The sequence below is a fragment of the Megascapheus bottae genome, chromosome 10 (assembly GCF_031878675.1).
Source record: "Megascapheus bottae isolate mThoBot1 chromosome 10, mThoBot2.hap1, whole genome shotgun sequence".
Taxonomy (NCBI): Eukaryota; Metazoa; Chordata; class Mammalia; order Rodentia; family Geomyidae; genus Megascapheus; species Megascapheus bottae.
The window spans coordinates 19485924-19498428 of NC_143518.1; the positions used below are offsets into that span (position 1 = coordinate 19485924).

The window sequence follows — 12505 nt, forward strand, 5'->3', positions numbered from 1 at the left end:
TATTTTACCTTGTTATCTAATATATTGTATATATATTTATTTGGTTATTTGAAATAGGATAGGGAAGGGGAGAAAACAAAATGAGGGGTGGGGGTGGGGGGAGGGAAATGGGGACCAAGACATGAGAAGGGGTATCAATGTTTGTGAAGTAATGAACCTTCTATCTGGTGAATATAATGTAACCCTTCTATTAATTACAATAAAAATATATGAAAAAAATAACCATCAAGGGCCTGGAGTTTGGCCTAGTGGTTAAAGTGCTTGCCTAGCATGCACGAAGACCCGGGTTCGATTCCTCGGTACCACATACATACAAAAAAGCCGGAAGTGGTGCTGAGGCTCAAGTGGTAGACCTCTAGCCTTGAGAAAATCCAAGGACAGTGCTCAGGCCCTGAGCCCAAGCCCAGGACTGGCAAAAAAAAAAAAATAACCATCAAAAAAAAAGGAAAGACTTCTTCAAATTAGGGCTACAACAAAAAAACAGCTCCAACTATCTAGGAATAGTTGTGTTCTACATGATTTGAGATTTATGAGGCAACCTAGAACTTGATTGTTAACACATGGAATGAACTGGGAAACAGCAAAGAGTCTCTCAAAATGCAAACATTTCCTGGCATTGTATTTGCCCTAGCTATGGGAATTCCAGATTTAGGTAAGCATTTCATTCTGGGCTGGGGGTGGGGCTCATGTGGTAGAAGGCAAGTTTAGCAAGCTTCAGGCCCAGAGTTCAAATCCCCAGACCTACCAAGAACAAATAAAGCCCTTCTATTTATAATAGCACAGTATTTGCAAGTTGACAATCATGCATAGCATATTTTGCATGCTTGTCTCGGAGTCCATTCTACAGTTAACTAAAAAGCAGGACATTTTGCTGAGATGTAGCTCAGTGGCAAAGTACTTGCCTAGCAAGTGCAAAGTTCTGGGTTCAATCTCTAATGGTTCTCTCCATACCTCCCTCCCCACAAAAAAAGTCAAAAATGCAGCAAGAAAAGCAAGGTATTATTTTCACTGGAGAATAGATTCAAGTGTTAAATCCATTCATGAAAAGCATTTTAGAGTGCCTCAAAAAAAAGAGTTATTTTAGTGTAACAGGATTAAAGTAGGGAGAAAGAGAGAGAGAGAGAGGGAGAATAAGAGAAGGGGGGGGAGGGAGAATTTACTAATTTACTGATGATCCCCATGTAGGAAATGGGAGGTAAACACTCAAACTGGGGATATTTTTAGCTGCAAACTTTAAATCTTCTGAGTTAGGACACATAAATCTATAGTGATTGACTCCTAATCCTTACTCACTCACTGGTTTTGAATAAGATGGGTGAGGCCTATTCAAAACACAGATAACTTGCAGAATTATTCCCTTCCCTTTTTTTTTTCTTTTCTTTTCTTTTTTTTTTTTTTGCCAATCCTGGAGCTTGAACTCAGGGCCTTGACACTGTCCTTAAACTTTTTTTTGCTCAAGGCTAGGACTCTACCATTTGAGCCATAGCACCACTTCCTACTTTTTCTGTGGTACCAAGGAATAGAATCTAGGCCTTAGTGTATGCTAGGCAAGCACTCTACGACTAGGCCACACTCCTGGCCCTAACTGCAGAATTTCTTTTTGCCAGATTTGTTCTTTAATTCTCTGTCCATTCAGGAAGAGTTCACAGATTTCTAATATTTCAATGAATAAAACAGGCTTAGATGCTCCCTCCTATATATTAAAGGAGAAAGCAGATTTAGATAGCCTTTCTCGTATTTTCCAATCTAGTTGTTGAATGGAAAATTAGAGCCTCTGGGATTTTGCTGTTATTTTTTGCCTTTAATTTTTATTGTTATTTTAAAGATGATGTACAGAAGGGTTATAGTTGCATAAGTCAGGTAAACAACATTTATTTTTAGACAGTGTCACCTTTCCCTCACATTCTCACCCACAGTTATATAATTCATTTTCAACAGAGTGAATACAGAATGTCTAGTGTCTAGCTGCACTTCAAACTTCTTTTTTTTTTCTTTTCTTTTGCTGTGCCAGTCCTGGGGTGCTTGAAATCAAGGCCTGGATGATGTCCTTGAGGTTTTGTTCTCAAGGCTAGCATTCTATTTGAGCCACAGTTCCATTTCTGGCTTTTTTGGGAATTAATTAGAGATTAGAGATTCAAGCACTTCCTCACCTGGGCTGGCTTGTATCCACCATCCTAAAATCTCAGCCTCCTGAGTAGCTAGAATTACAGGCGTGAGCCATCAGTGCCAGCTTTTATCCAGGTCTTTTAAGCTCCTTATTTTCTTCTCTTTCTTTGAGTTTGACCTCTAGTCAACTGGTTTCTAAGCAGTTCTCTGTCATACCATCACTTCTATGGCTTGAGAACTATCAAATCTGTGTAAACTTCTACCTGGAGATCAGTTCATTGTCACTTCTCATATGAGTGGGCTTTTCTCAGATGATGTGTAAGGACTTAGAAAAGTGCTCAGACCCTGAGTTCAAGCCCCAGGACTGGCAAAAAAAAAAAAAAAAAGATAGCACACTGTGGAATATAGTTAGGAGAATGACTCTGCAAGAATCGTAAGTCAAATCAGACTAAGGAGCTTGGTATACAGGTGTAAGGCTTTATTCTCAGCCCTCAGATGCCTAAGGCAGGAGAGGATCAGAGTTTGAGTCCAGCCTGGGTTTCTAAGTATGAATCTGGCTCAAAAAAAAAAAAAGTTTGAGACTCCTGCCTTAGGAAAAGAATAGTACTAATTGTATCAATGTTCTAGGACATGCAGATAGTAATATCAGGCAACTTGAAGACGAGGGAGGCCTGGATGAGAGCTAGATGCTGGTGGCTCATGTCTAGAATCCTAGCTACTCAGGAAACAGAGATTTGAGGATCAAATTTTGAAGCCAGCAGGGGCAGGAAAGTTCCTGAGTGAGTCCTATTTGCTACTCTCATTGACATGTGTCCATTCACTCAAGATCTAATGGGGGATCAGTTGAGTTCATGCTAGTCCAAGGACTCCCATGAAGCAAATATGTCATAATTATAACACTTCTTCTACTGAAGGCAGGTAACCTTGTAGGGGGAAAACTGGAGTTTGGTGGCTGATTCTAAGATACTGATGCACCTTCCCAGTCGTGGAAATCTACTTCCAGGAACATCTGCTTGCTGATGGTGGAGACTCGTCTCTCACATCAAATCAGCACAAAGAAATAAAGATGACATGAAAAAGCATATAAGCCCTGTTTTTAACTCAGATACTTTTTCCCAAAGCACAGAGAAGGTTTTCCAGAGTTGGTTCTTGGTAAGCCCTCTGTACCTTCCCAGCAAAGGCCAGCCTTTGTAACTGCTTCTGTGAGTACAGAGTCTCCCCCAACAAGTGGCTCAAACAAGGTTAGCCTGTCTCAAGTACCCATGATGCTCCACCTCCACCATGGGATTAGTCCTGCTGTTCAGGTAATTTTGGTTCCAAGCCTTCTTCTTGATTTCATTGCCGTAAATTGGGAGTTGAACAAACATGCGATAGGGGAATGTTTGAAAGGACTAGATGTGTTCTCTGCTTTGTTTGATAGGTCCTGTTGCATTTCACTCATACAGAAGGCCTCTGAGCTGGGAATGTGGGCTTGGGCTGTAGTCACTTAAAAAAAAGTCCTCTGAGAATACGGATTTCCTGTGCCCTTTGGAGGATCACAAAGAGGAAATGTCTCTCAAGTTCTCATAAACAGACAGCGTTCTAGGAAAATATTGTTCACCACTCCCAAACCCTAGCTCTCTTCCCCACAGCATTTCCCGACCTTAGACTACCTAAGAATGTCCTGAAATAGGGCAATAGGATCTGACTTCTTGTCTTCTTGTCTGGGAAAGAGGAGGCCTCTCCCCTCCCCGCTCCAGTGATGGGCTTGCCCAAATCCCTGGAGGCAGGGGCGGGGACTTGGTTGTTAGGTTACTAAATCTGTCACTCCAGTGTCCGGATGGGAAGTTTCCTGTGACCTCCCCCATCCCGGACCTTACTTAGGCCTGGACCAGCTCAGCAACATTACACCAAGTCTCCGTGTTTGTGTCCTGTCTTCTGTAGTCAGCAGGGTGTCCCAGTTCTGCTCTCCATTGGTTTGTTTGGACTGGCTTTGTTCATTCTTTCCTCTCTGGCCTTCATGGCTCAGTTTTCTAACAGTGCTAAGTGTATTTACTGGCAAAACCCAAACAAACAAAGACAACAAAAGAAAAAAATATGGAAAAAAAAAAAAAAGAGCAGCAGCCATTAACCACAAGATGGCAAGTCTCTCTCCCTCTCTCCTCCCTCTTCCCCGCTTTCTGTCTGTCTGTCCTAGGGCTTGAACTCAGGGCCTGGGCACTGTTCCTGAGTATTTGTTTTGCTCAAGGCTAGCACTCTACCTCTGTGTACATGGTACTGAGGAATTGAACGTAGGGCTTCATGCATGCTAGGCAGGGACTCCTCTGCTATGCCACATTCCCAGCCCCCAAGTTGGTCTTCTGTTTCCAACAATTCTGGATACTGAAAGCTTCTCAGACTCTCAGGCAGGGAAGTCAGAAATTGTGATGCTCAGAGCAAAGAAGTCCTTTGTTTCTGTGATACTTTCAGCTCTTATGAATTCTCTGTATAGCAAACAAGTCCAAGATTTGTTTTGGGGAAAAGTTTTTCCTGGAGGGGGAAAAAAGCCCTGTAAAGATTATTCACTGTTGGATAGAGGGAGGGAAATGGGGACAAAAACATGAGAAGGGGTGTCAATGTGTGAGAAGTAATGCATCTACTACCTGGTGAGTATAACTGTAACCCCTCTATACATTAAAATAATAATAATAATAAAAAAATGATTATTCACTGTTACCATTGACAAATGCTTCACAGATGCCCACTTTGAAGTCCTATTGGTGGGTCACTTTGCTCCCCTCTAATTGGAGTTTAGTGTTTTGCTATAGTCACAAAATACGTGAGGCTGAGTAACATTCTAAAGAAAAGAGGTTTATTTAGCTCATAATTTTAGAGCTTCAGTGGCATGGCATCAATTTCTCCTGGGCTGTGGTGAGTATTACATCCAGGTCAGAAAGTCAGCGAACAAGCTCAAGCCGTTTTAACAACTCAGTCTTGGAGAACTCACTGAAGGAGAGAAGCTGTCTTCCTCACTTCAACACCTCTTAGGCAGGTCCGAGCTCTTAAAAGTTCCACCATCTCCCACATCATCACACTGACAACTAAGCTATCTAGAGACGAATCTTGGGGAACAAATGATCCCTAGCACTATCCATTAGAGGAAGTGAAGTAATTCCTGGCCTGGCCCAGTCAGACAGTACAAAATTACTCTGAAAGCAGAGTTGTGGAGTAGCTACAAATACAGCTCAGGAGCCAAGTGAGATAATATGTAGAGTTGGTCGTGTTGAATTTAGTATTAAACTGCTTGCCTAACTGCAACAGCTCAGAGTTGTTTTTTTTTTTTTTTTTTGGCCAGTCCTGGGCTTGAGCTCAGGGCCTGAGCACTGTCCTTGGACTTTCTCAAGGCTAGAGCTCTACCACTTGAGCCTCAGCACCACTTCCGGCTTTTTTCTATGGATGTGGTACCAAGGAATCGAACCTGAGTCTTGATGCATGCTAGGCAAGCCCTCTACCAGTAGGCCAAACTCCCGGCTTCAGAGTTTTTTTTTTTTAAGTACTTTAAAATAAGATTAAGAATTAGTCATCAAGATAATGGAAGCTACCAAAGGTAGATGAAACTAATTAATTACAGTTTTCTCCCAGATTTCCTTTTAGCCATACAAACAGAAAATTCTCTCCAAAATTTTGTGAAATGAATGACTTAAGGCTCATGACTCCTTTTAGGACCCCTCTCCCCACAATTCACAATATAAAAGATGTTAGGATAAAAATGGTGGCTTAAATACTTATTAATGTGAGAGTTAATTGGATAAGAGAAAGTTTAGCTCATCTAAAAAGTCCCTGAGGAAAAAAAATATACTTTTCATAATAATTAGGTCTCAATAGTCTCATGTGGAGCTACAAGCTTCCAAGTTTCCATCCTCTAAACCAGCGAAGGAAAGGAAATCCAGGCTCTTCAGTTTGGCTTCAGCACAATCAGTGAACTCCCTGGTGGCTTTCTGCAGTGGAAGCCGGGGTGGGCCCATCGGAATTCCAGAGACTACAGTCATGATGGCTTTGGTCTGTGATACTCCAAAACCTAAACAGGAAAAACAAGTGAGAAAACTTTTCATTGTCCTGAAAACATCTCAAAGAATAACAGATGCCCCTTAAAGCAAAGTAAAAATTATAGCGATCCTACCAAGCCAAAAGGGCCTTGTAAGGTGTCTTGACTGAATGAAAATCTTAGGTTGTTGAAAAGATGTATGTCTTTAGTTGATGTTGGAAGGTATTAGGGGTAAAGTGAATCAAGCATTCAAGTTATTTGAAATAAGAAAGCTGGGAGCTGGTGGCACATGCATGTAATCCTAGGTAGTCAGGAGGCTGAGATCTGAGGATTGTAGTTCAAAATCAACCTGGGCAGGAAAGTCCTGTGAGACATATCTCCAGTAAACCACTCAGAAAAAGCCTGAAGTGGCCCTATGGTTCAAGTGGTAGTGTGCTAGCCTTGAGCAAAAGGTCAGGGACAGCGTCTAGCCCTAGAGTTCAAGCCCCAGGAACAGCAAAATTAAAAAAAAAAAAAGGCATGAATGAAATATGATCTAGTTTCTGGTGAGCAGTATTCATGTCTAGAACAGACATTTTGGGGATAGCAATGCAGTCTACTCCATGCAATTTCAAGATATGAATTCTCACATCTTCTCTATGTGTGGGATAGGTAAAGGGGAATAATTTTAGAATCCTGATATCCATGCATCTTGAGCATTAACAGTTTTCCTTTAACAGCAGACTCTTTGGAAACATATACTTGCGGTCACCATGGTTCTATTGTATAAAGCACATGCAGAAAAGGTAGTATGAGAGCTGGGAAATAAATGTAGAGAGACAAGATTCATCTTTAAGGAGATGCTAGAAAATTCTGAGAGACACTTAGCAGTACTGTGGTTTGAACTCAGGGCCTTATAATTAAGGCCACCTGAACCACATTTCACAATCCCCCTTTTGCTTTAGTCAGTTTTTGAACAGGGTCTTAAGTTTTTGCGGGGTTAGCTTGCACTATAATCCTCTTATTGTCATAAATGGAAACAAAGCCTGGGAAGGTTTAAGAGAGCTAGTGTAGAGTTCTGTTGGAACGAAGAGAAAAAAAAAAACAAAAAACAAAATCCATAACAGGTACTTTAGTAGTACTCAGGATGAGACAGAAAGGCTTTTAGTGGGAGTTGGGTGTTCTGCCAAGAACACTCATAAAAATTTTCCTGAACTTGACCCAGCATCAGCTGGCCTAAAAGACCAATCTGTTGTAGAAGCAGAGTGAATGATAGGTGGAATTTCTCATTTATTGTGAAATAGGACATTCTGGAGAAGTTTTTCTACTCAATTCACTGTATTTCCCCCCAGATTTCCTGTCATATTATCCAAACTTTCATCTATCTTAAGAATTCTTGTGTTAATAAACTCTTTAAATTTCAAATACTCTTGGGAGAGCTGTCAGTCATTCACAATTTAGAATGATCTACTTTCAGACTGTTTTCCTCAAAGTAGTTCAGTCAAAATCACAGTTTAGTAGTATACACACACACACACACACACACACACACACACACACACACACATTTTTTTTGCTTGTCATGGGGCTTGAACTCAAGGCTTCGGGGCTGTCGGCCTGAACTTCTTTTGCTCAAGTGTAGCACTCCACCACTTGAGCTATAGCACCACTTATGGCTTTTTCTGTGTATGTGGTACTAAGGAATGAAACCCAGGGCTTCATGCATGCTAGGCAAGCACTCTACCACAAAGCCACATTCCTAGCCCCCAGTAGTAAAATTTTAATGAGCAGAGGTAAGTCCAGGGAGGGAGTGCTAACACTAAAGGAGAAAGAACAGGAAACGGGGCATAGCTATAGTGGGGAGTAGCAAGCTAAAATGGAGGACAGAGATGTGGACAAAGTTGGTAAAGATCTTTGAGCTCTTACCATGTCATATGGTGGGCCATTAGGGTTAGTATTAGAAACAGAAGTCTGGGGTGGACACTGGTGGCTCATGCCTGTAATGCTAGCTACTCAGGAAGCTGAGATTGGAGGATCACAGTTCAAAGCCAGCCCAGGAGGAAAGTCTGTGATACTTTTATCTTCAATTAACCACTAGAAAAGCAGAAGTGGTGCTGTGGTTCAAAGTGGTAGAGAACTAGTCTTGAGCACAAAATCTTAGGGACGGTGCCCAGGCCCTTTGAACTCTGCTTGCAACATAACAATTAAGAAGTGTTTTTGCTGGGCCCCAGTGATTCATGGCTGTAATTATACCTATTCAGGTGTCTGAGAACTGAGGATCAAAGTTCAAAGCCAGCTTGTGCAGGAAAGTTCACCAGAGTCATTGCCAATTAACTGTCAAAAAGCTGGAAGTGAAACTGTGGCCTGAGTGGTAGAGTGCTAACCTAGAGCATAAAAGCTCAAGATAGTGCCCAGGGACTGAGTTCAAGCCTCAGCAACCACCCTAACCCCTTCCCCCCCAACAAAAACAACAGCAACTAGTACTACAACAACAAACTATGTTCTTGTTGAACACTCTGAGAAATGCTGGAATTCCATTTCCTTTACACCTGGCCAGCAGCAAAGCAAGGATCAGATGTGGCACTTACCTAGTTTGATTACAAAGTTGATAAATCTCTGGATACAAAACTGGAAAGGAATTAAGAAATCTGTAGTCAATATTACCCAATTGAAAAAAAATAATTTATTTAATTTAGCACTCAAATTACAAAATATTAGTACTGCTGGGCACTGGTGTCTCACGCCTGTCATCTAGTCTACTCAGGAGGCTGAGATCTAAGGATCAAGGTTTGAAGCCATCCCAGGCAGGAGTCTGTGAGATTCTTATATCCAATTGAACACTAAAAAACCTGGCCGTGGAGCTGTGGCTCAAGTGATAGCCTTGTACAAAAAAAGCTCAAAGCTCAGGGACAATGCCTAGGCCCTGAGTTCAAGCCCCAGGATGGGCACACACGTACAAAAAAGTACTGACCTAGTAGGGTAGTACATGTCTGTGATTCCAACTACTTGAGAGGTTGAGGTAGAAAGATCACAAATGCAAAGCCAGCCTGGAAAACTATTGAGATTCTGTCTCAAAATGAGGGAAACAAGGCTGGGGATGTGAGAGGCACATGGTCATCTAGCATGGGTGAGACCCTGGATTCCAATCACACAGTTTATATTGATATTGATAAGGGGAGAGATAGAGAGCTTCCTCTAATTAATGGATAATGAATCCACTTGAAAATCAGAATGGTCACAAATGCAGCAGTGGTACTCACTAGAAACTATGTTGAAAATGAACTTTACAACTTGTGGGTTGGGACAAGAGGGGAAAACTAGGAGTGAGGGAAGGGCTAACATTATCCAAAAAGAAATGTACTCTTTACTTGACTTATGTAACTGAATATCATCTCTATAATAACAACAAAACAAACAAAACACAAGCAAGCCAGGTGTTATTGGCTCAAGCCTGTAATCCTAATTACTCAGGAGACTGAGAACTGAGGATCACAGTCTGAACAGAAAAGTCCATGAGACTGTTATCCACAAAAAACTACTAAAAAAAACCTGCAAGTGGTATAGTGACTCAAGTGGTAGAGCACTAACTAGCCTTGAGTAGAAGAGGCTGAGGGACAGTGCTAAGGCCCTGAGTGCAAGCTGTAGGATTGGAAAACAAACTAACACCCCAGAGTTCTCAACTATTTGCTTTCAACATTGCTCTTTAAGTTGAAAGCTGAAAATCAAAGATCAAACATTCTGTGATTTTTGGCATATGATTCAAAACATGTTCAAAGACTTCAGTGATGGTACTGTAAACAGACTTTTTACATTGCCTGTGAATTCATATGAATTCAGAGTTCTTACTTCTTTAGTAACAAAAATCATAAAGAGTATTAATGTAGCACCTTAACACATCCTGGCTTTAAGTAATATTTACAAGCCAATTGCAGTTTCCTGGAGAGTCTATCACATGCCAGGTGACAAGCTATTAGAGTTGGTGTTCAGCTTTCCCAGGAGATGGTGCTGTTGCCCAGAACTGCTTGGGCAGAGGGAAAAAAGAAAAGCCCAGGAACAACAGAAAAGCCCATAGGAGCTGGGATTGTAAATAGAATATGCCGTTGTCCTGTGCTAATTTTGGTGACCTAGTAGTTTACTCTGGAGCCCACCTCTGACCTGTCCCTTTTCTACTATGAATCCTCCACCCCTGTGACTTCAAGGATTTACTGTGCCACTCCCTGCTCTGGCCTGGGAGTGTGACTTCCCAGATGGGGAACCTGGCTGTACTTAATCTTTTCCTTGAGGCCAATCTCAAGAGTTCAATACTCCTACCCTGACCCCACATACTTAGGATTACAGGTAGGTAATTAAGATCCTTTCTAGAGTCATTTCTATATGGGACCTGTCTTGTTCAAACCCATAGCGAACACACATGATGAGGACAGATCCCATTCTGAAGAAGAAAAAGTAAGAAACACAAGGAAAGGTCAACTAGAAGCAGATTTAATGAAGGCAGATATAGTAGAAATACTGTTGAAAAAGAGGAGAAAGGATCCTCAAGGGAAAAGGATGCATTTATGTGAAGAGAAGACAAGGTTTACCTGATAGTTCAGTGCTGAAGATAAGTCTTTCCTTTCAAAAGCTTCCAACATCTGGTTTGTCTTTTTTCCCAGGTAGTTATAGGTACTACAAAACAACAGTAAATATTACAGGCTCAAAAACTTAGTGGTAAAGGTCCAGCCCTTCACAAGTTTCTGATCAGCTAAAAAAGAGGCAAACAACATACACAGGATTCCTACAACAGAATTACAGTCAACAGGGATCAGGCTGTCTTTAGTTCTGAGTTCTCAGCATATGAAGCAGTTTCACCAGAGAAGGTAGAAAACACCAAAGATCATAAAGAGAAGGAAGAACATGGAAACAAAATTACAGGAAGAAACAAAGTAAAAGGTGAACGTGTATTTAGTAGGAAAGAAATGAGACTAATTCCTGCCATAGTACTCATAAAGCAATACTTGCTAGAGAAAAATTATCCAAAATATTATTGCAGGTCGAGAGTTTGGACTAGTGGTAGAGTGCTTGCCTAGCATGCACGAAGACCCAGGTTCAATTCCTCCGTACCACATACATAGAAGAAAGCCAGACATGGTACTGTGACTCAAGTGGTAGAGCTCTAGCACTGAAAAAGCCCAAGGACAGTGCCTAGGCCCTGAGTTCAAGGCCCAAGACTAGCAAAAAAAATATTATTGCAGAAAAGAAAGACCTAAAACCCCTGTGCTGAGAATCTGGGGGCATGAAGCAAATATCCCAGAAAATTACCTAGATTCAACAACATGGATATTACCGAGTCACTGACTTCTCAATGATTATAATAATAATTCAAGGAATACTGATTAAATGCCTCTAATAGCCCAAGTGCTTAGCATCAACCATGTTCAATCCTCTCAGAGTTCTCAGTTGCTGAGAGGACTACTGATTGCCACACACATTTTATACCACTCAATGCTATCCTCTACCAACACTTTAGTAAAAATGGAGGAAAACAGATATTTGAATCAATAAAATGTTCTTGTGTAGTAACAAAAATCTCTAACCATACAAACACTAATCACTGAATACTTAGAAAAGTGAGCAATGCAGAAGTTTACAGAAATTCAGAATAAGGATGTTTCCTTGATTTCTTTCTTTTTTTTTAATGGTGCTATGGCTGGAACTCAGGGCCTTGAATATCGTTGGGTAAATACTTCATCACAGAGAGCTACCTTCCAGTGTCTTCAATTTCTTTCTTTCTTTCTTCTTTTTTTTTGTTGGTCATTGGGCTTGAACTCTGGGTCTGGTCACTGTCCCTGAGCTCTTCAGCTCAAGGCTACTGCCCTACTGCTTGAGCCACAGCACCACTTCTGGTTTTCTAGTGGTTAATTGGCCGGGAATTTGACCTAGTGGTAGAGTGCTTGCCTAGCATGCATGAAGTCCTGGGTTCAATTCCTCTACCACATACACAGAAAAAGCTGGAAGTGGTGCTGTGGCTCAAGTGGTAGAGTGCTAGCCTTGAGAAAGCCCAAGGACCGTGCTCAGACCCTGAGTTCAAGCCCCAGGACTGGCAAAAAAAAAAAGAAAAGATACAAAAGTAAGTCAAATGACTCTTTACCAGTTGCTCAGGAGGCTAAGATCTGAGGATTGCAGCTTGAAGCCTTTGTGGGCAGGAAAATGAGGAGACACTTACCTCCAGTTTAATCACACACACACACACACACACACACACACACACACACACACACACACACAAAAGGTGGAAATGAAGCTGTGGCAGCTCCACTACAAGCTTGTTGGCAGTTTTAATTGGAGATAAAGAGCCTCATAGAAATTCCTACCCTAGCTAGCTTTGAACCATGATCTTTTAGATCTCAGCCTCTTGAGTAGCTAGGATTACAGGCATGA

At 41.4% G+C, this 12505-nt stretch overlaps 1 protein-coding gene across 1 annotated transcript in view; it reads right to left on the reverse strand.

Annotated features, from left to right (window-relative positions):
* Window positions 1-5609: 5609 nt before the first annotated feature.
* Npl (N-acetylneuraminate pyruvate lyase) overlaps window positions 5610-12505 on the reverse strand; it is a 33227-nt gene continuing 26331 nt past the window's right edge. The window contains exons 10-12 of the mRNA XM_090339766.1: window positions 10669-10753; window positions 8677-8716; window positions 5610-6142 (exon numbers count right to left, since the gene is read on the reverse strand). Of these exons, the coding sequence (XP_090195892.1) occupies window positions 5952-6142; window positions 8677-8716; window positions 10669-10753 (316 nt within the window). The 3' untranslated portion in view covers window positions 5610-5951. The remainder of the gene's footprint in view (window positions 6143-8676; window positions 8717-10668; window positions 10754-12505) is intronic.